This window comes from Diuraphis noxia, unplaced genomic scaffold (assembly GCF_037042655.1).
Source record: "Diuraphis noxia isolate RWA-SAM2 unplaced genomic scaffold, SU_Dnox_SAM2 contig0005, whole genome shotgun sequence".
Classification (NCBI taxonomy): Eukaryota; Metazoa; Arthropoda; class Insecta; order Hemiptera; family Aphididae; genus Diuraphis; species Diuraphis noxia.
Window position 1 is genome coordinate 6,799,111 of NW_028301715.1, and position 27,143 is coordinate 6,826,253.

Here is a 27,143-nt window from a genome sequence, read left to right on the forward strand (position 1 = left end):
TTGTGACTACCTACACATTTAGTTTCAATAATTTTTAATCGAGGTAAATAAAATCGAAAATTTCAAAATCTATGAATGACACGAAAGATTCAATTTATTTTGTTATTTCTTATAAATTAAAACATGGATATTTGATGAACATTTTAAGTTCACAGTTATTAATTTTGTAATTAAAACAAAAACAATTTTGTCGAAAATAGGGTGTCTAAATAAGTGTCAGGGACCAACTCGTTATTAAAAACTTTTGTTTTTTTTTTTCGTATAGCGCTATTGTTCGGGAGTAGGCACGAAGGCCTAGTTCGAATGCCATTTGGCAGAATTTCTAGTGGACACTTGTAGGTTTTTGCCATGCCTGGGTGGGGGGTGTTGGCCTCTCTTTCCAAACAGCGTGAACTGCCCGGAAAGCGATGCCGCAACCGAAGCCTTAATCCGCCCGATCACTGCACTTAAAAACATTTAATACATATATAATTCTTGGATTGCGATTTAAATTAACTAATATTTAAAAAATGATGAAATTAATTACTAAGTGGTGGTAAAACTTACTTTATTGACTATTCATTTAATCTTGAATTGCTTCTATTATATTGTTAATCATATTTTTATGAATTAATAGGTAATATTGATATTTTTGGTTCATTTGAATCCTAAATGCCTATATACTATATAGTATAGCTGCTGTTAGCAATTTATCATTTTTTTCATTTATCGTTGTTTTCAACTTAAATTAATGTAAAAACTATTTATTTATTTCAATTTTAATGTTACGAAGTTAAATTTAATTAGGAAATATATTATTCATAATTGGTTGTGTAGTCATATAACTTTGATTGACACATTCAATACAATACATGTACCTTTGAAAAAATACATAATTACAACTTATGGTATTACAAGAAAAACAGATTCATTTAATATTTCAGAACAATAATTTTTTTCGGAAAATTAAAAACAATAGCATGATATTATAAATTCTAAATAATATAAAATAGGATAATTAATCAACTTAGTCTACATCATAGGGAAGTTATAACACTTGCAAACAGCAAAGTTACTATTAGAGCTATATTCTTAATTTTAAACCTATTCAATAAAATAAAATATATAATACAGTTTCAAATAAAAATACAACTATTTGTAAATATATATAATATTATTATGTAAGCAATGACTAATTTTTAAATAATACGTAAGCCGATTCAAATATTGTATATTACCTATAATATATGCCTAATACGTAATATATAGGTAATACAAATATTTACGTAAAATAGTATTTGTCGCTATCGAAACGAGAGCATATAATTACAAAATATATAGTATCAACTTAAAAGCGATTTGTAAAAAACAGAGTAAAAAAGGAAAAATTATCAAGTATAGAAATATTATTAAAGTGAACAATACGTAATTACACATAATACTTTTTATACCATTATATATTTATATAATGTAAAATTTTAAAATGTGTAGGTAATAATTGTAAATAATTGTAAAAGTCCTCTTTTACGAATTCGGTCCGCAACATGCATGAATTAACTCCTATATTCGGTTAAATATTTATATTTTATGCAAATAATGTAATTTTTATTTTATATACAATTTTAATTACGCTTCGAACAATGTTTATTTTAATTCTTGTTTAAAAAAGCTGTTTTAAGACGGAAGTTTGAAGAAAAATTATTTTTTATGAACCACAATATGTTTAATACGATTTTGTTTAGAAATGCCAATCCTGGATTTCTATATTAGGTACTATTTAAAATATCAATTATTATACCCACATAAAAAATATTATAAATATCTACGTCTCATAATAATATCATATTATAATAATTATATTATACCTGTTCGTATAGTATTATTATACATGTCTATGCGGTTTATAACTCGAAGCCTTAACATAATATAATATTGTAATATTTGAGCTTCTGCGCGAGGTGTGGCGATCGCAGGGATGGGTCGGTGGGTATTCGCGAGTGATGTGTGCGATTGATGTCGGCGACAACGTGAGCACGACACCGCCGATGATGTGGGTGGACGGTCAGTGCACTCCCGGTGCGGTGTAGTTATTGGCGGCGGCGGCGGCGGTCGTATTGGTGATGGCATCGATGACCGCCACCTTCTGGAACGCGCCGAATATCTCGTAGACGCTCGCGTACGTTCCAGTGACGAATCCCAGCGCGCCCAACATCAGCGTGGCGCAGTTCATCACCATACGCCAGTTGAACAAGCCGTAACCGTTACCACCGTCGTCGGCACTGGTGACGGCCATGTGGCACAGCGGCGGGAATATCAGCGCCAGGAACGTGCTGGCCACGGCGCCCATCATCGATATGAACAAACTCAGGTGTGGTATTACATCAGCAGCGATGACTGAAACACGCAAACGTGTCATTCAAACAATATACATAGCAATGTATAGGTACCTCATACAGGCGTTCGCACGCCGCACGGGTGTTGCAGGGTATGCCATGACAACACCCGCGGGCTGCAAACACTCGCCTACCTCGAATATATATTAAAATTGGATAGAATGGTTACTAAAGTTAGATGGACTAATTAATATATTTACTTGTTTTTTTGTTGATATTTTTAGTTATTCCAGTCACTAGATGTTCTAGTGAGAGATCATTCTCAAAACTTTTGTTAGTGAATTCAAAGTTACGGAATACAATAAAACAGGATAGACTTGATTCTTTACTGTTATTATTTATAGACCAAGAACTACTGACTCAAATTGACTACAATGATGTCATCGGTGTCGGCCTGGCCAAGGCCGAACGTATCCCCGTCCGTATTTGTGTCGAGGGGCCCCGATATCACTAAATACGTAAAAATATACTACTTATCCTACACTACTTATATAAGCATTTTTTTTTTTATCATTTTATGAAATAATATTTTTGGTGGCCCTTCTGAAGAAATGCATCCGGGGTGCTTTAAGTACCAGGCCGACACTGGATGTCGTTGAAGAATTTAAAATATTAGTTCCCGGGGAAAGACGTCTAGCATTGTGATAATAGTATGTATTGACGACGTACTGTATAAAATAAATGACATTTTTGTATTAATCAAATAAATAATATGTGTTGACTTATTAAATATAATTTTCAGCAACACCTACCACTAAGTTCTGCGCACACCTATGAAGTACCTATACCTATACACGTTATTATTGCAGCGGTTCCCAAACTTTTTACCCTTTTTTGAACCAAATACAGCCACGGTGTCATCGGCGCAACTAGATATTTGAACAAGAGGGTGCTAAGCTCCAGGTTTTTTGTGAATTAATAGGTCCTAACTTTTTAAACAGTTTCTTAGGGCGCTTATTTTGACTTAAGGGGTGCTAAAGACCCAAAGCACCCCCCTACTGACTGCGTCAGCCGTCAATGCAAGGTGCCCTGCTGAATACCAAGAAATACAGGACAAAAAAATACTCATTAATGAGAAATGTTTGAGACAAAATTCTATACGTTTTAAATTATCATTTATTATGAGGTATAGACTGCCACCGCATTAAAAATTTAAAAAGTGTTCGCGGTGCTCCGTTTAGGAACCACTGCGTTGTTAGTCAGTTCGGGTCTTAGAATACGAGTGCTCCTAATAACTAATCATTAGTCGCACTGCCATAATCATCTCTACTCATTCAAAATTATATTTCTATGTATATTCAACTTCAGAATTTTTTTTTTTTTAACTTTTATTTTTTAAAACATACAATCTATAAATAAATTTTACAATAAGCATGTATGATGATTTATATAACATATTGGCATGGTTGACATGATTAAGCAATCACCCAGCGGTAACACTTACTGGCTAGAATTATAGTTATTTAAGGTCACGGTTCCAATTATGCTTTAACCTTTTTGGTGGGTTTTCGGGAATGAATTCAAAATTTAGAGCAATGATTAGAGGATTAGAGTGGTTTCTAAGACGGGCACGGAACTTTGGAATTTTAAACAAAAAATATATGCTGCCATAATCAAAAAAGTAAAACATTTTTTTCCATTTTCTCATACCACCTCATTACGCGACCGGAATAATGGAAATAAATATTTGTCATCTTACACCAACAATTTATTGTTTAAGGGTTAACGCACTTAAAATATCAAGTGATACTTTTTTTTCCTCTAAGAATGCAAGAGGTACCGCCAGCAAAAACTACAATTTATCCTACACACTTCATGTATTATCAATGTGCATAACGTATTAGTAATCCGGTATTACTGAATAATATGATCATTATTATGATTTTATAGAAAGAATTAAAATTCAATAAGTCACCATCTACACGTGCTCTGTCAAGCACTCACTTACAATCCACAAGTAGTTGCCTATGTATTAGGCAATATATTGCAATATTCGACAAGAAATAATGATGTGTTGACATAAAATCCGAATAAATTCACGACGTGATAATTGACATCATAAACGAGTTGGAGCATGCGAACTATAAACATTTTCGTTTGCAATATAACACGTAAGTTACGAATGATTTTCATTCACATTAATGGCAATGTCAAGACGTCATGAGTATCGCGGATGATTTTAAATTAATAAGAAAAACTACAAGCCTCGTTTGAAAACGTAAATAAATAATAATCATTAATATTTAGATACTAACATGTAATGAGCACCAGTATTACACGTAATCCCGTATCCCATAGTAAAGGTGATCTGAAGGGTCCGAATTTTTGTTCGACTTTTGGCCACAAGATTTCCACTGGTACATAGAACTGCAATGTGTATGTGCATATGATACCGAACATCATACTCGAAATGACAACTTTAGATAACCTATTAAATATGAAATTTAATTTTAAATACAATGTGTTGAGCTTATACCATATATATTATATAATTACAAAAATTCTTCTGGCAAGTTTAAAGTAAGGCTGCCTCGCACTGTGTCTCCAAATCTTAAATACCCCATAAAACCAGTAAGAACTATAAGATTCGTAACGATAACCATGCCCACGTTTAGTACTCCAAACGCAGAAGAAAATTGTTTTGGATTTTTCATTTCTTGTTCTAAAGGTAAGACCTGAAGTATAAACGTCAAATATAGATAAAATAATAAAAATAATACATATATTATGGTTAACTATCAGACTTTATTCGGACAAAATTTACCAAACTAATTCCTTCGAATGAAAAAATACTGGTGCCGAAATATAGAGGTATTGTTGTCCAATGAGCAACAGCGGCTCTTGATGACAATGGAGGTAAATCAATACTACAATAGTACAGAATAACAACCAGACCCACAAGCATACACATATTTGCTATTGCAGACAACCGGGCGATGAATTTTAAGCTTCTGATGAGCGATGAAATCATTACAGGCACCATCGTTATTAATATACTTACGTGCACGTCTAATTGTATGTTATACCAGCTCAACACCTAAAAACAAATTTAAAGTAACATATTAAGTAAATAACGTTTATTTTTTTATCTGCCGTCGGTGTATTAATAATTCAAACTCAAAGTGCCTTCACTATAGCGATAATAAATTAAATAAGCAATGAAAAAAAAATTGAACAATCATTGTAAATAAATACATTTTTAAAAAAGAACAAAACAAAAAAGTAAAATCGTTATTCTTTAAAATATGATTTTTTTTTTAAACTGTGTTTGTATATTTTAAATAGGTTTGGTTACAGAAAAAACTACTTATTTGCAAAATTTCATTTTTGTAAATTTACAATGATAAGCAATAAAAGTTTAACATTTTATACATTTTTAACTACAAAATAATTAATACATTTTGAATTTAATAAATGTTGTCAAATTTAGAACTTTATTTCTAACATTGTTTAACACTTTTTTTTGCTCATCTTTAACTGTAAAAGTGCCTTCACTGGAAGGTATCTTTAATCCGTCCTTCACGCCATAGTTATCTATTTCATCAATTTCACTTATTGTTCAACATTTATGTAACAGATTGTGGAAATATAAATAAAGTAATAAAAAAAAAAATTTAGAACTTTAAATGCTTACAAAAAAAAATTGTGCCTATGTAATTTTAATATTTTTCAACTAATATCCTAACAATTTATAAGGTGCCTTGTATTAATTTTTAAAGTTTTTTAACCCAATCAACAACATTTTATTTAAATTTCTAGAAAAAAATTTTGAAAATATCACATCAAAACAAGACGAAATATTTTGAAAATGTTATCAAGTATAAAAACTTATAAGACGGACATTTTGTGTAATTTTTTTAAAATTTAAATTTGAATGAATTTAACTCATCAATATTTCAAAATTACTGGTTATAAAGTATACCTATTATACAAATTAATACATTTTATATGAGATTATTCAATTTATTTTAAAATTTTAGTTTTAAATATTGTATATACCTTTAGTGTTACTTAAACAATTAAAATTAATTAATAACATTAAACAAATTATAGAAATAAATTATTTATATTTTTAAAAAACAAAATCAACTTAATACAATATAATAATTTAATCTAACCCTGGTTTGTGGATAACATAAATTCACATAAAATATGTATTTTTTTTTATAAAATTTAAATTGCAACTAATTTTCTTAAAAATATAATGATTTAGTGCCCAGTAACACAAAAAGGGTGATATACTTGTTGCAATTATTTTTAGTTTGAACTTTTTAAGGCATTTTGTACAGTTCATAGTTATAACACTTATAACTTATAAATTATAGGTAATATAAAATAATGAAGCTCACGTTTAACATACGATTATATTGTTCAATTTTGTTTTATTGTTGAAAACAAACCGTAAAAAAATGTTGATATCCAATTACTTGTTAGTTGTAAGTTATACTACAACATAAATTATCGCACATTTGCGATGTTTATTTTAATCATTTTTTTCAAGAATAAAACGATATCCTGTTGTGGGCAACGAAATCCTAAAAGATAATATACTACTAGTACTACGCTATAAATAATGTTGTATTATTTTAAATATATATATACTGTAAATATGAAATTAACTATAAAGCTGTATAGATACGAGTAGATAGAATCTCTGACCTTACACAATGTATAAAATGTATTTCCATATTATAATATAAACAAAGCTATAAAACATTATATCGTGCAGCCCGCGGTGTACGTGTTAGAACTCCTAAACCAGCAGTCCTTCTAAATTCAGCGAATACGATTTTTAACGAAAACGACAACTTTTCATTGCAAACACGCAAGCCGCCAGATCAAAGGAGCCGACATCATAATATTTAAGGAAGCCTGGATTACAGCATAATCAGGACGTGCTGAGCACCTTCAAGACACTCAGCCTCACGAACACACACACACACTATTGTGAACTATTATAATTTTTGCTCATTAATTCATAAAATAATGAACCATAATTTATTCATATTTGGGAATTGTCTAAAAACTACAAACAATCATTAAAAATCGTCGTCGTCATATTGATCGATGGAAGGCAGCATGCAATAATCTTTATATTTTAATATAAAATATAAATATTGTACAATAAAAACATATTTTAGACATAATAATTGACCTTACCTGCTGAAAGGATTTTGATACGAAAAGAATGTAAACACAACAAAATCCCAACTGCGTGATCACTATAAAACTATTCACACTATTCCTAAACAAAAAAAAAATTGATAATAATATTTTAGCAATTATTAAATGCTATTTCAATTTTATGTCGAAAGGAATTTTTTAATATGTGAACTATTGAGGTATATCAATTTTTATAATCATAATATCAAATTACAATAGTTTTTATCAATATTTTGATTTTTATATAATTTAAATTAAACTATAATTAGTGAATTAAATTAGTTAAAAATAATTGCTACTTACCGAAAAAAAACTGAGTAACTTTGAAATCTCTGAGGCCCACTTTGAAAAGATAATTCTACTGTCTCAGCAAATTGTGGATTATGTTGTAATTTAAGTTTGTGTTTAACACTTTTTGAACACTGCACCTAAGAATAAAAATATCATAATGTTTATGTAATATTTTAATATAGGTTGTCCCGTATGTTAATTTCCACTTTTTATTTTATTCATACATCTTTTCACATTTCGATTTTTTGGAATTTTAAAATATTGAATATATTAAAAGAACCTTGGTTTTATTTAAAATAATTTTTTTTTTGGGTTAATTTGATATTATCGGTTGTTTTCTAATTTAATAGGTATACATTTTGGCACAACATTTGCATCCTCAAAAACCGTTTTTTCTATGCGTGGAAAATGTTTCGTTCACATACCTATATGACTTATTAATTATTATCATCATTATTATAGGTATTAATATTAATAGGAGTGGATTTTAATAGATACTAATTACTTGTAAACTAAAAATTACAAATATTGCATTAGGAGCTTATTGTACAAAGCTAATACAATATTATATTTAAAGATAATTAAAAAAATATATTTTTCAATATTCATTGATTCTTTGAATTTTAAAAAAAGACCAGGAAGTTTTAAGATTTCTAATAAACAAGGAGTGTATTATTTTATCAAACCGATAACCCATTAACTTTGACATTACGAGTGGTATTATTTATAATAAACTGAATTCATATTAATAATTTGACACGAATTAAGTTAAAATGGAAAATTTGAAGACATTATTAATTTTATCGAATTAGATTTTAAATAATAAATTATTCTATTTATTTATATGCAATACTATTCTTATAAAATAGTTCATTACAACGATTGCTTACTAAAACGTGTTGATTGTAAACACAAATAATTCCAATGATAAATGTTAAAATTGGCGACAAAAATAATCCTCCATTTTTAAACGCGTCTCCCATAGCTAAAATTCCACATCCAACATTTCCTTTCAACATGTTTATCAGTGTGTCTAAATAACTAAAAAAAATTTCCAATTTTTTATCGAAATTATCATATGATTTCACGGAGAAACGTATTATGTATATTGCAGTTTATAAAACTTACGAAGTCGGATGAGCGGTTGGATTATAGACTATAGACAATATACTAAGTCTGTGTTCGGCATTTTGTCTTTTTATATGTTCGGATTTGCCATTTGACCGAACGTTCACGCAATCCGACATCCATTTCTCTTTGGCCATATTACTGCTCTCAATCATTAAAAGCGACGATGTCTCGTCGTTTATGGATTTAGGTGATATCGATTTTCCGGGTTTGTCGATGTTGTCACTTGCTGTTTCAGGGAGTTCAGCCTGTAAAAGTAAACGAATAAGCAGATAATTAATTTAAACTCTATACATCTGATTATTAATCCAAACTTGCACTGTATGAAATATTAAATTTTTTATCCATTTTCGCTTTTAAATAAGATTAAAATTATTGTTATAAAATTGCACTTAAGGCTTAAGAATAAACGCTTGTTTAAGAATCTTGACTACAAAATGATAATCAAATATAATTATCTCAGTTATATTATACACCGCCACCACATAATTTTCATACAATATCGTATGATATTTATGAATATTAATTGATCCAAATTAAAAATGTACTATCGAACATCGAGCAACGGTAATAATTATGTAATATAGCTATTAATCAACATCGCAATTTTACCGATGGATCGTGGATGCTCTTAATTCTTAAACATAGGTTTTATTTTTAGTGTTTAAAACTATACTATAAAAAAATCAAAAACAATAATGAGCAACAACTTTTAGGATGCATTTTAGGGGGTATAGGAGATGATTACCGATTATAGTAGACCAAGATCCAAAAAATAACGTTGGTAAATACCTATTTATGGTTGATTTTTAGTTATAAATCAAAATAATTCGTCTATGGTAAAGTATTCCAAAAATATTTACCATGGTACCTATTACAACCAATCTATACGAGAAGATACCTATGTAATATTAAATTCATGTAGTCAAATAGAAAACTTCATTCAAGTAGGTACTTGGGTGATCTAACTGGTATACCACAAAAATATCTAGTGATTTAATACACGTTTCAAATTTAACTAAATTTTATTAGGAAAAATTCAATTTTGTTCAAAGTACCTAATCGATTTTTAAATACAATATTTAGTAAAATTTCGATGCTAAAAACGTTTATCTAAAACAAGTAGTTATTTTTTACAATTCTTTAAAATATCAATATTTTTTAATTGAAAACGTAATACTATTGATTTTTTCAAAATATTATTTTCGAAAATCAGACATAAGTAAATCTTCAGTTATTTATTATTCATTTATTTTCAAAAATGTTTTCATACGTCTAAGTTTTATGATTTTACATTTTTTATTTGACGGGTCTCTCCATTAAACCTTCTATATGCAATTTATATAAAGTGTATCGATATCGATGGAAATACACACTATAATGAAACACATGCATTCTGCAGTGTGCATACAAATATGTTACTTTTGCATAATATTTTTATATAACTTAAACCAATATTGTATCTTTTAACTTCCAACCTAATACAATTTTATCTAAATTTGTATAACACTTGTTATTTATTCTTACAATGGAAATTAAGCCACTAAATCAAGTAGCTAAATACTATTGTTTAATATATAATATCTAAACTTAATATATACATCTACATAAGTGGATTACACAGATAATATAGACGAAAGTCTTATGTATATAATATATACAGTATGTACAGTGTATTGTAAAACCTACCAGTAAGTATATTAAATAATAAGTCATATTGTTTTATCTAAGTGCTAGATAATATGCAAGACGTAAACACCTATAAGTATGAATTATAAAGCCCAAAATACACTTTTATATCCGACGTACATCAATTAGAAAAAAGGTAGTTAAATAATATGTTCGTTAGAGTTAGTGTTAGTATTAGTGTCACGTTAGTGTTATATAACATTTGTGTTTCGACTTGCAATAATTATAACTTCTGACTTCTAAGACCATAATATGTATATAAGCATTCAATTCGACTAACTATATACATATTTAGAAGTTACAGTACTATTCAATTTTGTTATCAAATATTATAATTATTTATAATTAATATAAATTGGCCATTGATAATAGATAGATTTTTGTATAATATTATGTGATGAATGTCTATTATTTTAATTGCAAATTAAATATAATAAAAAATTTAAACAACATCTCGTAGTCATGATCTATTTAATACGGTTAAAAAAATTTTAATCCTTATGTAAAGAACTGAAACATTCTAAAACTTTTTAGTTTAAATATATAGGTATTCATTTAAAGTTATTTTATCTATATTGTTAAAAATGTAAATTCGTGATGGGCGTAAAATATGTTAGTTAGTAATAATTAATACCTAAATTGTATGTATGTACATGTAACGCATCTATAATGTTCATCGTTGCATTCAAATATTAAAATAAACTTCGAACGGGAAAATACTAAAATTATTTATGAACGATACATAACACTCAATATAAGCTAAAAATATTGTATTTCCTTAGTAAATGACGGTGAATATCAGTATAAACCTAATTTCATTACATTATTCAGATATTCAACAGTTTTTAATTTGTTTATAATAATACAATATTATAATTCTTTGAAACGTATAACTTTTAAACAAAATGCGTCGGAAAAATGTGAGTAAAAATACAATCATTAACCAAATTAAACTTTGATTTTTTTTAAATAATATTTTTTTAAAAATTTAAATTAAAATCCTTACTGCTTTTAGATCGGTAGAAGTCATTAATCTTAAATTTTCATTCCCGTTTATTGATGAAGTAATCTCTTCTGTGGGCAACATGATTATTTCAAGAAAACTATCCCACGGTGAAAAAAATTTTTTTAAACCTTCCTGGAAAACCAAACTTCACCGAACTACCGAATCAAATAGCGTCTAGTTATGAACTAACGTGACCCTCTATTTAGATTTAAAGCAAACAATCGACTATACAGAAATAGTAAAATTAATGTTAATGAACAATATCGTTTCTTGTATCACCTTGATAAGACCTACCTCTTTATTTTTTTGTACAATCTAATTGAAAAATCAATTATTTTTATAAGAGCTACTTGAAAATGCACAAAGTTTATAGATAACTCACAAGTTTAACAAATACCAATTTGTTTTACTAAAATTTAGCTGTATAAATTAGTGTTTTAATTATAATAAATTATATTATAAGCAGTAAAGGCTCTAAGATATTTAATATAATTTCTTGAAAAATAATTTTTTTTATTTTACTTTTAGAGATATTAGGTATAAACATAAAATAGTATTGCAGGTACGATTACAATAAATGTAATATCAATGAGTTACTTTAAAAAAAAAATCAAATTATGAGATTATAGGATTATATAGTGTCGGCCGAATGATTTTTATTGTATTAAAATCGGATTTTATTTACAAACAGTATTGTGCGATCCCCAATTATAGGCAACAGTAGTTTATTGGGATTTATTTGTTTTACTTTTTTGCTACAGTTCTATTGAAAATAGAAAAAAATACATATGTTTGTTTTGTCAATTTAAAAATGTAATAACAATTCTATCAGATACATCTGGGCAGTAAAGATAATACGTTGATCCAGTTATTTATTGTAACTTGTAGATCGTAATAGTCCAGACTCCAGAAGTCCAATATATAGTCATAGATATTACATATATTACTTAAATAACTATAGTCTATATTAAACAGTTAATATCTTGCTTTAATACTGAGTTTCAAAATTAAAAGAACAAAAATTATTATTAATTTTCTCTCATATACCAATATTTTATTTTTAATTAATTCAAAGTTAATTACATTTAATTAATGAATACTAACAGAGAAAAATGTCAGTATAAAATATTAAAAAGATCATTTATTTCCATATCAATGTTCAAAGTATTATAACTGAATACGACTATATATTTGCATAAAAACATTAGAAATACTGTAGATTTTCTAATATGCAGGATCAATTAGATATTAACTCCCACTACGACCCACGTATAATATATAAAGATATATAGAGATGAATAAAATTTGTGAAGAATCAATTATATTTTAAAAACTTGTTATTAATTTTTACTACATATTTCAGTCTTTTAGACTTGTACCGGCTGTACCCGCGAACAAATCATATTTTCGGTTTCTGTTATGAATGGAAATATTTATCGCACAAATAATCTAAATTCTAAGCTTAGATTACATCTTATCTCGAGTGAACAAAGTTCATAGTATAATTTTTTACAACTATCGATAATTACTAATTAACTCTAGTTGTATGGATATTTAATCCAGATAATTATCAAGTTTTATTGAATTGTCCGAAATGGTCAAATAAGTAATACTGTCGCATAATATTATAATAATACCATTTTTGATTCTAAGCGGAGCATTAGTAAGATGAATAAAGGTATTGGGGTTTTACAAAAGTATTAGATGGGTGCTTTTTTTCTTTGATTTTCAACATTGAGAGTAGTTTTAGATACCAAATTGGATCAATTTCTCTGAAGTGTCAAAAGTATGTAATTCGCAACACTTTTTCAAAATAAAACATTAAAGAAAACACAATGGATGTTTGTTTATCTATTTTGTTTTTTTTTGTTTTTTGTCGTAATTTCAAAATAAATAATGGTAGCTACTGGAAATGTTCATATTAATTTTCAAATAATTTGACTAGAAGATTGACAAAATCACAAATAATTTTTAAATTAATTTATGATTAAACATATAATATACCTAGGTAGGTACAGTTTTATATTTTAATATCTATATGGCTAGAAAATTTAATGCAAAATTTTTTATAAGTGTTCATTTGGAAATTACAAAAAAAAAAAATAGCATAAAGCGATATTTTATGACCGGTTAAAAATGTTAACGACATTATAGGGTATATATTTAAATGTATACCTACGTAGATACTATAACAATGTTTATTATTTTGGTACTAATCAAAAAATGTTAATCATATAAACTTGAAACATTACACTATTAGGTAGATAGGTACTTAAATTATGTTTATCTTTATACTTATACAGTTGCATTTCAAATTATTAAGACTGATTGTAAGCTATTATTATAATAATTTATATATGGTATAAATCTATATGGACATTATTGAACCTTGTGCAGTATAGATTTAAAAATGATATAAGACATATTAATTACAATTATAATATGACATATCTAATACTTAACAACCTATAAGTAATAGGTAATACAATAATTAATAGTACAATATAATATTAAGCTATGTTTTTCGAGAAAATAAGTGTTAAAAAAATGTTAAATAAATGTTTATAAATTTAAGTGTTGTTTATATCACGTGTTACTAATAGAACAATAATTTACTTTTATATAACTAAATTAAATTATAGGTAGAGTTATAACGATTTATTTCACATACCCTTCGACCATATCTTATATAAAAAAAACAAGTGTATCCGAATTGTGTGTAAGAAAATCATAATATCGTCGAATATGATCGAATTTCGTGCAATTTTTTTTTCTCGACAGAGCTAATTAGCATGAAATATGAACAACGTATTATTATTTAATGTTCAATAAAAATTATAACATTAAAAATATATTGTATAATGTAGCAAACATTTTCAAAAATACAAGTAAATATATAAATTATGGATATTATAAGTAAATTATAATAAATTTGATAAAAATTCAGTTCAATTGTCATCAAAATAACAAAATAAAATTATAATTAAATAATTGGAATAATGTGTTAAAATAAATACCATTATATTCCATAAATTAATTTCATTTTTTTTTAACCAAGAACATACATTATTCAGAGAGATTCAATAAGCATGATCATTGATTGATCACTTTTTCTTTTTCAATAATAGGTACATTTATTTAAGATTTGATTTTTGGAATTTAAACAACTTCAAATAGAAAAATGAGGATGGCCATGGTTGGTAAATAAATCTGTATAGTATATATTTATATAAAATATGTTAGCATCAAATGCTATGTAAATCATGTACCTACCTAATATGTTTGTTTTTATGTAATTAGGTTGATAATAATTATTGTAAGCAAGATTTCATACTGAAATACGTAACTTCTACTTCTCCCTACAATTGAGAAGTATCATAGCATAACAAATTTTTGATTATTGCTACTTATTACTTATTAGTATCTATTGATTTTAATTTAGATCTGGGGTCAGCATCCCGCGGTCCACGGGCCACATGTGGCCCTCATTGTATAATTACTCATTTAATGTGGCCCAAAAATAAATTAATATATATATATATATATAATAGGCATAGGTATTGTAATTAAATAAAATCTTAAATTACGAAAAGTTATAATTATTTTATTTACACTTGTATATTTTTTCGATAATTATAATACATAATATAAGTATGTATTCAAATCGTAAATATTTATTATATTCTAATAAAATGTCTAATCGATTATTAAACATATACTAAAGAACCAAAGTGTAAAATGATGTATGAATTAGGTGATACTGTCAACTTCCTAAATCCCAACAAATTATAGCTAAATCAGTTGAAATTACCATATAATAGTATTTTTTTTTTAAATAAATGAAGTAAATATTTCTGCAATACAAAAAATTAATACTATATTTATCACAATACAATTACAATGTATCAACACAATATACATTATTAATTATTATTACGGACAATACAACACCAATTAAATATCTGAACAAAATGTTTGGCAACATAATAGTATACGTTTATAGGGAACTGAAATTGAATAACAAAACATTGATGAAACCGACGATACATTACTCAAAGTTCCACGAAAAGATACACGTGTTTTTAATAACTGACACACACGAGAGAGTAACCACTGCTCTAAAAATCCAGACGATTTTATTTTTTATTATTATTGCGAAGGATAAATTTTACTTACTCAATCAAATGGGTACACATTTTTTTTTATTGGCGAATAATAGAATCAGTTAAATAATTATTATTGGCTCATCCTGTTTAATTTATTTTTTATAAGTATAATAAGTTTATCTCGACATAGTTGATTTAAAATTTAACGTTAAATTTAGTGTTTTTAATAATGCCTAATTTAAATATGTTCGATATTTTTAATTATTTAAAATCGGTATGCTTTCCTAGATAGTTATTCGTTATTACACGTCATAATTGTAAGCAACTTTACATGGAATCAAATTTGGTTTAGTGAAGTAAGTAGGTCAAGCTATCAAATTTAAAAAATAAAATATTGGGATTCGCATGCAAATCATACTTTCTTATGCGTTCGTAACCCATAAATATTAAATTGTAATAACTAATGATCTGGTGTTTTTAATACTATTGGATCATACAAGATACAACTAAAGATTTTTATCTAATGTTCACGTATTTTTTGAATTAATTACATATTAAGTAATACAAATAATATATTGCTATTAGCTTATTTTACATCTATTTATCAAAATAAATTTTAATATTTAACCATAACATAATTTTAAAAACTATTTGATTCGATCAAAAAATAATATAGGTATAATATAGTTTTTTTTTTCTTTTAACCATAATTATAATCGTTCAAAACACTTTCTTTTACTTCGAGCTATAATATTTTTTACAGTGATTGGCCATTGACAATTTAACTATAATATCTGTGTAAAAAGGGAGCCAGTCTGTGAAAAATAAAATAAGTCTACTTTGAAGTAGGTAATAAAAAATAATCAGAGCTCAAATTGTGAAGTAATAACATAGGTTTATATAATCTAGAGTCAATAAAGATAAACAAATGTTTTGGAATAATCAATTCAAAACATGATATTTATAAATCTATAACAATAAAATATAATCTCTATATGACATTGATTCCAAATACATATTATTATTTGTCATAGGTACGTCACATATTATATTATCTACTGCTATTAGTATTAACTATTAAGCAAAAAATAAATTCAGCATTTCCACAAGATTTTTGATGAAAAAACAATCAAATTTCAAAAAAATTTTAAATAATTAAAACTACTTTTTAATTTATTATCATTTATTACAAACTATAATATTATGAATATTAATTAATTTTAATTTCCGTGAATCACACACAAGCACCTATATAACTGGCACCGGGACATCAGGTCTCCTGGTAACAAAATAATATATATCTATGTTTCAATTAGTTAAACCACTGAATACTAATCTTTAATAAAAAATTGTATTTTTACATAAAAATTAGTTTGTTCTTAATTCAAAGGGAACAATACCAAGCACATAATATCGTAGAAGAAAAAGTACCTATACATATAACATTTCCATAAAACACACACACATGTACCTATACCTTTTAAATTACTCAACAATAAACATCCGCGTGGCAACCTTTATTAATTTTGAACTTTATTATATGATATAACTTTGTTTTAATTTAATAATCCATTCCATGATTCAGTGTGAAATTAGATAAACTTGATTTCTTTTATTTATTTATATTATTCGGATTGTTCAGAATATCCCATATACTATGAAACAAGGAAGGCTTATAATGCTTTTTGTTAGGTAGTGTCTGTCAACACGTATTACAGAATAAACTACTTCAATCATGGTTTATGGTAAAAAAAATTACTATAATAGATGATTTTTAAGTAGGTAGATACTTTGTGTGGAAAATCCTCTATGCTTTTTCTAACGATTGGGAAAAACAACAAAGAAATGGGAATATGGAAATGCAACACCAGTTTTTGAAAAAATTGTTAAAGGTTTTTTTTTGAAATTCAGAAAAAATAACCGTAAAGACTTGAAATGTTCACTAAATTTTTTTTAATTAAGTATTTTCTAGGTATTATAAATCGTCAAAATAGTTTGAAATGTTCAATTTATATGTTGATAAAGATTTTATTTCTCGACTCCCTAATAAAAATTTGAAAATTTAATACCAAGTTCTTCATAAATTATTTTCTCACACCAATTTAAAAAATTCAAAAATACATAATATGCATACATTATTTTTTTAAGTGTTGAGAAATTTAATTTTTTAGGTACTAGACATAAACAAAAAATACAATTTTAGTTTAAGTTTAAATTTGTAAAATATTAATCATGGCAACTGTACATTAGAAACTTAAAAATTTCCAAAATTACGTGCATTATCATTTTCTGAATGAAATGTTTAAGATTTTAGAATAATCTTAAGCTATTATTAAACCATACCACGAACATACCATTCTACGGTACGTTAGTTTTGAATTATAACTTATATTATGTTATAAATATACCTGTGGTTATGACTCATCTCCTTCGCATTTGAATCATTATAAGTATAAAAGTATAAAACTAGGTAATGAAATCATTGGAATAAAAAATTAAAACAACAGTAGACTATTTCGAGTCACTACAATATGTTTACATTAGAAGTGAGTTTCGGGCTTTTTTTAAATTAAAGTATTTACAAAAAAATAACAAATAAACGTGGAAATTATGATAAGAACGCTGTGATTTTCGACTGTGTTTATGGACAACATGTTAATTATAATCATAATATTCCTTTGATATAGGTAAGTACGATAAATATAGCAAAATGTTGTGTTAATATTATTTTTTTTAATATGTAAGATCCCTTTCATATATTATTATACTTAGCCACGGTATAAATGTGCAATATACACTTGCTAATCAAATATTTTATACTAAAACACTTTGATATAAAAATATTCTGGATACTTACCTACGCATCTAACTATTGTAAAGTTGATTTCCCGTGGTACTGTATATAATTTGAATACAATAAATAATTATCTGTAATTTGCTTCCAAATAAACTAAATATTCCTATTCCGAATTCTACATGTGTGACCTTGAAAATATTAAATAGTTTACTGTGTTATTGTGTATTATAATATAATAATAGGAAGCCGTAATAACACTAATAACTATTATCCGTTTTAAGTAAAACTTTCATAATGACAAATTAAAATTCATGATAGGTATTATATCTATACCTCCACCTACCGTTAATTTTATTTTAAAAAGATCGGTTATAATATTTTTAATTTGTTATACTTGAATAACAAATTATTCAACTTTTAACTATTTTAACTATTCTGAAAAATTGATTTATTTACAAAAATACCTAATGTTTTCATTTCAATTACAATAAAGGTAGATACATTATTTTATCTGTTACAATATTATACATTCAATAATATCAATCATTAATTTTAATCAGTAACGATTCCTAAAAAAATATCACCAAACACGTGTGCAATGTATACCTATAAAACATTAATTTATTTAGTGGTTACCTATTGATAATATTGTCAATAATCATTGTATACAAAAAAATCGTGTACACGCCAATACGTATAATATGCGTTAAAACAATACAGTTATTTTAAATAACTACTTATTGTATATTTAATGAACAATGAGTTTTGTAAAAAATGTTTTAAATAAAAATAAATAAATAATTATACTGACTTACACAAAATGTCGATTCAGTAGCTATACTGCAGTTTAACAAGGTATACTTAAACTTGGTTTACAATTTTACTGTTGCTTTTGTCACTGGTACTATAATAATTATTACTGATGTTACCATCCTTTAATTTTGTCAAGCAATATTCACATTGGAGCGTGCACACAGAATAAATATTACACTACACACAGTTATATTATAACATAGGTACACGCTGTCATGAAAAATCGGTCAGTGCGCAGTCCGACGTCCGTTCAACAATGATAACAACAATGTGGGTTTAACAATTTTTATATTTGCCTAATAACTGATATTTTATATTTATCAGTAATATTAGATGTTATCTTGACACTTGTATGTGCATTACCAACTTTTATTGCATTAAGAGTCATTCAGTCAGCCGTTCGGATTAAGGTAATCACAGGCTGTATAATATGACTAAATTAGTATAATCGTTTAAACATGTTTGTATAAACACAAATAATGATTTATTAGCTACTTATAGCTAAAACAACTAAATTCATGGGCTGTCCTAGGAGAAGTATGATGGGGTGAGGTGACTTTTCATATTATTATATGGCCTCCATTCCGGCATAACAAGTAAAACTTTATTTGAACAAATATTATGTAGATACAATAATAATCATTTTAAAATATTGTACGCAAAAACATCTCCAAAACCTTTATGGGTGATATCTTAATACAATAGTTAATAATACCTATTATATGCTATGTAGTGTAAGTGTATTGTTTCTTGTATGAAAGATATAGATAATTATATGAATTAGAAAACGAACACTATTACCAGCATTTATGCATTTTGATTATTTTTAGTACCTACTTTAGAGAATGATTTTAACTAGGTATTAAGGATATTACATTTTTAATTGATGCCTATATAAGTACTGACATTTTTTTTTGAATAGCTGCATTAATAGCCCTTACTAATGTGGAGATTTTTTTTTAATAGATAATTTTATAAATAAATATAGAAATATTTCTTAATTTTGTGTGTGTGTCTGTAAACAAGATATTAAGATTAGTTATCGGAATAATACTATAATTTTCATAATCACGATTTTTGACTATAAGCATTTTTTTTTTTTTTAACTAGAAAATTGTACAATCTGTAAAGTGATGATTACAATGAGAAAAAGTGATTTAAAAGTTTTAGAAAAATAGGTAATATAAAGCATTTAAATTTCGAATTCATGAAAATCATTTGGAAATTATTTTAAAGTTAAATATTTATTAAATGTTCAATTGTTATACCTAATAATTTAAAATTTAAAAAGAGATTTCTAAAAAAAGTAGTTGATACTATGTTTGTATGGATATTTTAAGATCAAATTTGAATGAAATTAGAAATTTAAAGGAAAAATAATGATTTCAGTTACCCCTTTTTGTTGCAATTTAAAAAAATATATCATGTAAGATGACAGACTAGCTTCGCTCAGAATCGTTTTTCGAGTGCAATGATCGTAGATCATTGAATTCAAATTTAACACATTCATAACAGTGACTGACATGACAACTAATTTACATACAACAAAACGGTATATCTCCTTGTCCGCTTTTTTTATTTTTTACTTTATATATAAAAATATTTTTATTTTATACTTCATTCTTTTAAAATCAATTTTTAAAGTGACAAAAATATAAAGCGTAAAGTTAATCAAATTTTACTTATTTATTTTTGCATCAGATTTGAAATTAAAACCACGTACTTTCTATGTAGTGTTTAATAAAACAGAGAATAAAAGCAAAACAAACATATAAATACAAAACAAAAATATTCATTTTTCCTTATGATAATAATATAATCTAGTAGCATTTATCAATTATTTTACTACATCTGAACAGTAAGATTGTTTAAACAGTATGTATTATCCGTTATCCGTCAATTGACTTACAATTTACAAATTATAAAATGCAAATAATATTAATATCAATTGTTTTTGTGTACTTACCAAGTTCGCAAAATTGCCTTTTATTTTGTATGTAAATTAGTTGTATTGATATTAAAATATGATGAAGTACTTAAATCTCGAGAGCTCGCAGTTTGGGAGGTAGGCAGGTTGTAGGTTGACACTGTTGAATTAATCACAAATGTTTCAACCGTACATGATAAAACAAATTATACGAGATGGTAACTAGTAGGACCACTAGGATGAAATGGTGGAGGCAATGTAAAGGTAACCATTATAGCTTGTAGTGTTACTTAATGTTTTTTCACTGTAGGTACCTATATATAAACTGTAAATGATTGCAATGGTATATAATAAAGCACCGTTCAATTAAAAATTTATAAATATTTATCGATAAATAAGTTGTATAAGTTCAAGGCTACTTGTATTATGAACATTTTAAGTTAACATTGCAGCGTAATTTGCAGGCTTTTAGTTGTAATCTCAAAAGCGAACTAAATGCAATTGATAGAGCAGATCATAGGAAGAACCAGGGGGTGTGCAGGGTATGCGAAGGCACCCCCTAAACGCACAGACAATTTAGTGTGGAGTTCAAACGTCGTATGATATTGTGATTTATCAATGTATATAATTATTATTGTGATGTAATATTATGGATATAATAAAATATAGAATTAATTTTTTTTTTTTTAGGAGGAGAAGGACAAAAATATTCGCACCCTCTGAACGTGAAGGCTGGCTCCGCTTATGGAGCAGATATATGTATAAGCACAACATAATATTATGGCTATATAGTTATTTTCAAGTGTCAGTTTTTAGAAAAATCAATTGTTCTATTTATATATCAATACAATTTATAATTATGCAATGAATTAAATAATATTATAATAGTACAGTGGGTATAGTGTAAAAATGCATTATAAATAGCTACAATGTTGATATTGTTTTAAGGAAAAAGAAAATGTTTTTTTCTAATCATAGTTAAACAATTTATATTTACATATTACTATAATAATAAATTATAGTTTATTAATCTACAGAGATTCTGAAACTGTAGGTCGATATTATATGTTTGATGGCTCACCAAAGTTTTGAAAATATATATTTATTTTTATAACATAAATTATCTTGTATTAGAATAATTAGATAAATATAAAATTAAATATATTTAAATATATTGTAATCGATGAGGTATATTTATAAATAAAAGTTAATAAAAGAAATATAAATACATATATATAATGTATTAATATGAATATATTATGACACAGTATTTTTCAAAATAAAGTATTTATTTGGATACTTAATATATAAATGAAGTTTAATTTCTATATATAGGCGCAAATAGCATTTTATATTTGAGGGGAGGCTGAAACACTTTTGTAGTATCATATAATAATATTGAATAAGCTTTAAAAAAAAATTACTAAATGTTTGGGAGGGCTATTAATATTTTTGGGTGGTCTAGTCCCTAAAGCCCCCGAGTTTTACACCTATGCATGTGGTTATTGAATCGTTTTATCATAATCAGCTACGATTACAATATAATTGTACCTGCAGTGAAAAATCGCAACAACGCTAACGTATTAAAAGTTATCGTATTAGTACTTAACCTATAATTTAACGACTAACGAGTATACAACTATAAACAGTCATAAAAATGTAGTAATACAATTTTCTGAAGTTAAAATAGAAAATGGACCAATAATTGTATGCCACATCGAGGGCCATAAAATCCTTAATCCAGGTATGCCTATTTTATAATTAGTTACACCATTAACGCATAGGTGAATATTGAGTTATAAATTTAGTCGGATAGCACATTATTTAAAGCAAATTTTTGTTTTTGACAAAAATAATCTATAAAATATTTTATTATTATATATTCTATATTAAACACACCGACAGGGCCATAGCTACGGGGAGGGTTTAGGGGGTTCAACCGAAAGGAGGGGGGCCTTTAACAAAGTAGAAAATGTATATTCTAGTATATTCTAAAGTTTAAAATGTTTATTTTTTAAATGATTTTTTTTTTAAACTGAATATAATATTATAGTAAATTTATAGTATAGTGTCCAAAAAGTATTGATAGCTATATAGTGCATTGTGATAATTGAAGAGTTTACATAATAAAACAAAATAGAGACAAATTAATTCCGATCATTGAATGCATTTTACTATGTGGTTACCACGAAATTCTTGAGGCAGTATGAAAGAGATATGGACCCTCCACATAGAAAATTCCTAGTTACGGCCCTACCTATGTACTGCAATAACAGTCCTTTTCTTATGAAAATATGCTCGTAGCGTGGATTAATTTTATATAATGTAGAATGTAGATAAACATAATAATACCCACTGGGGGGAGACACGATGACGAGACGATTTGAATGTAACTACTCCGGTTTGGCCATATTCCAATATAATGATCACAAATATAAATGGACGGTGCCCGTGAATTGTAAATACACTCGTTCACAGCCTATATAATTCGTCAAATTGTAATAGTTCGAGAATTTTTGAAACGATCGTAAATTCAGCTTTGTGGTGACGGTACACGTTAGGTAACCCGTTGAAATTGCGCCAGCGCTATAGAAATACCATTAGCTATGTGAATATGTCATATGCCATTTACCTATATATTCAATATTTATTTTTTACTATTTGAATCAGGATTTAAATGTTGTCGCCACGCCATTTATCGTGATTCGTGGTGACCGCCGCAAGCTTTGGTGTAGAGCAGAGGTTCCCAAACTTTTTACAGTATGACCCATTTTGGATAAAATTTTAATTTTGAGCCCACAACATAACTTATGATTGCGGTTATTTGTGGTTTCACCAATTGCTACTCGGGTACTCAAAGCCACCGCCTTATTTTATGGCAGCACCGACCCTAAATATGGTTTTGTCAGTCATATATATATATACTCAGATTACGTGTCATATGTTTGCAATAGCCGTATGGGTACTGGGTAGGTCACAGGTATCTACGCAATTATAATTTATATATTATTAAATCGGACTTGCAACGCACATCTCGTGAGACTATATATAAACGCTCTTATTAATTTTCATTGTTGATGAGTGATGACAAAACTACAATATTATAACTTTCTTACCTTCAGTATTGTAAATTGAAAGTCCACCAACCACCACTATATTGAATAATGAAATTCGAGTAGTTATTGTAAACAGTATATTTATTAATTATTATACGACCCGTAAAAAAAAATTAATACGATTTAGCGGACACGATGCTGACTCGCTGAATAAATCCAAAACGATCACCATAGGTACATTTTTTCCGTTGACAGTTTTGAAACTCTATTGAATCGCTATTTGTTTTAATTCTTTTTTCACGCCGATCATGCGCTACCGTCGGGTGTTCTTAAATTAATCCGATGGCCAATCGAACCGTCGAAATTGTCTATCAGTCGTCACACCACGACTAACCGCGTAACAAAAGCTTAATATATTATTTAGATGACGTTCATTGTCATACACTTGTGACAGCATGTGTAGGTAAGCTGTCTCCGTCTTATAAACGCATATAATACGGGAAACGCTAAGAACGATCCAATTCGAGTTTAAAGCGGATGATAAAAAGTTGTACACACAGTTTGCCAATGTTCAACAAAAAGCCGTTCAAAGATATTTTGGGGATCGGGCATAATCATGCAAGAGGCACCTTTTGCATGTATTTATGTTTTAATCTAGTTACAACAATGTGCCGAAACGCTGAAAGCTCTAATAGTCTAATGTACTGTAGTTTTTGAAGGTGACAAAGGCGGTTAATGAGTGCGTTTCAACTAATTTAGTGTAAAAATACTTACAATTTTAGATCAGAGAATTTCCAGTACCTAGGTGTACTCGGTAGACAGCAATCGACTCCGACAACCATCTTGCACGATACGCACTGTAATTAAATAATTATCATGTATCAATAAAGAATACTAATGAATATTGAATATAAAATATGGAATTTACAATATAAATTATATCCATAAAAGAAAAATTATCCACAGCATAAGTATTAGCATAACGCACTGCAAGTATTTATAATCAACGGTAATAAGTATTAGTGGCAGATTTAAGCGGGGAGTAATGCCTATATATAGCTTCCTCATCGGCCTAATAGTATAATAAATAAAAAAATACACATTTAAAATTATTGTCTATTTGTATATTTTAATTATTACTGCGAACAAATTTAAGATCTGAATTTTGGGTCAGCCCCCCCCCAAAAAAAAAAAAAAAATATAAATAAATCCTGGATCCACCACTGTAGAAACCTACCACAAATAAATAACAATAGACATTTTCACATTTAAATTATATCTTTGTAGTTCATGATGTTCAGTTCATTAAATATTATTACAGTAAGTTGTTATTTCTATCTGGTGCAGACGTGCAATCATTAATGCAGATACCTATAAAATCGTCGTAACAATAATTTAAATTTGTATTTTTCGATTAAATTGAATTGGATACACTGAGCTACTAACTCTGAACGAGCTTGATGTCAGCATAATATGTAATCGAGTTTCAATTTTTAACTCGATCTAATTGTTTTTTTTGTTTACAAGAAATAAATTATTTATTTTATCCATTTTTATGCAAAACGCCCCCACGTTGGTGGATTAGCTGTTATATATATATGTATACATAATAGTACTATTTATAATCAATGGTACTAAACTTAGATAGACATACGTAACATCCATAGATGTAAGCTGGTATTCTACCTAAAAGTCCGGTAAAAAAAGACCCTCGAAAAAAAGTCCGATGTAATAAAAGTCCGGTTAATTTATTATCGGTTTAGTTTATCGTTTGTTGGCGACTTTATTAAATTGGGTCACCTAATAGGTACTATTATCCTTCAGTAGGTATTATCCATTATAAGCGATAAGAATATATTGGAAGTAGCTTCACACACTTGGTAGGTCATAGTCATTCAACAATATGGGTGCTAAATGCTAATTAAAAAAATCAAGTTAGAGATTGGAGCCGATAGGGCAAAAATAACATTAAGCAGTAGATACAGGACAAACCATGAAAAAATCAAAAATTAATCAAAAAAACATCAGGCTTGAAACATTATGCAAACGAATTCATAACTCCGAGCTAAGTGTTGAAGAGTTTTTAACTCAAATGGGACATAATATTAGGACACGGCTAAGGTGATAGGTTAAGGATATAGATTTGTCATTCTGAACTCAAATGTAATAATTGTATTATAAATTATTGCTATTATTTTTAATAATATCAATGTTTTCTTGTACGACATGAAATTTTTATTTTGTATATATTATTTTTATTTAAAGTCACAATCAATCTGTCCAAAAAATTATAATGTCATATTTTATGCAATATTTTAATTTTTATTGTACCTACCTATCATATTGATTGTAATAATTGTATTATAAATTATTGTTATTATTTTTAATAACATTAGTGTTTTCTTGTACGACATATGTATAATAAATAAACCGGACTTTTGTTCGTAGATTCATGTAAGCTGGGAACGTCTTAAATAGTTTCAAAAAAAAAAAATGTTGACATAAATTTATGCCATAACATGGACGGCAGCCATTTTAATAATAACGACGGGAAATGACAAGTGTAATATCTACTACTACCCCGAAAGTCCGCGGAAAACCCTTCTTCAATAGATTGAATAAATAGTTCGCCGTTCGCGAGTTGTATTTGAGATTTCAGTCGAAGCAATCAAATTATGTTCTTTTTATTCGACAAATCAATATAATTTTATAATAATTACCTTATTGAAAACATTTCACGGGTCGGCAATTCCGGTCGGTTTTACAGTCATTTTTAGAGTGCTCTCAATAATATT

At 27.2% G+C, this 27,143-nt stretch overlaps 1 protein-coding gene and 1 long non-coding RNA gene across 9 annotated transcripts; one reads left to right on the forward strand and one right to left on the reverse strand.

The window, feature by feature from the left end:
- Window positions 1-882: 882 nt before the first annotated feature.
- LOC149054821 (proton-coupled amino acid transporter-like protein acs) lies at window positions 883-25,205 on the reverse strand. 7 transcript variants are annotated; one of them, XM_089228711.1, is made up of 10 exons: window positions 19,368-19,643; window positions 18,613-18,740; window positions 8,955-9,202; window positions 8,717-8,867; window positions 7,839-7,963; window positions 7,533-7,617; window positions 5,137-5,409; window positions 4,869-5,047; window positions 4,628-4,800; window positions 883-2,373 (listed from the first exon to the last, which is right to left on the reverse strand). In XM_089228711.1, the coding sequence occupies exons 3-10, from the start codon at window positions 9,107-9,109 to the stop codon at window positions 2,042-2,044; spliced, it is 1,473 nt and encodes a 490-aa protein (XP_089084837.1). In that variant the 5' UTR covers window positions 9,110-9,202; window positions 18,613-18,740; window positions 19,368-19,643; the 3' UTR covers window positions 883-2,041. The 7 variants fall into 7 exon arrangements, with proteins under 7 accessions (XP_089084837.1, XP_089084840.1, XP_089084841.1 ...); XM_089228714.1 differs by lacking the exons at window positions 18,613-18,740; window positions 19,368-19,643 and adding an exon at window positions 25,123-25,205; XM_089228715.1 differs by lacking the exons at window positions 18,613-18,740; window positions 19,368-19,643 and adding an exon at window positions 24,409-24,554.
- On the forward strand, window positions 11,427-22,534 carry LOC149054822 (uncharacterized). Of its 2 annotated transcripts, none has more exons than XR_016191942.1 (3): window positions 11,427-11,563; window positions 21,757-21,912; window positions 21,983-22,534. It is a non-coding gene; the product is annotated as an uncharacterized LOC149054822 (long non-coding RNA). The 2 variants fall into 2 exon arrangements; XR_016191941.1 differs by lacking the exon at window positions 11,427-11,563 and adding an exon at window positions 18,236-18,442 and having other exon boundaries at window positions 21,983-22,504.
- Window positions 25,206-27,143: the final 1,938 nt, after the last annotated feature.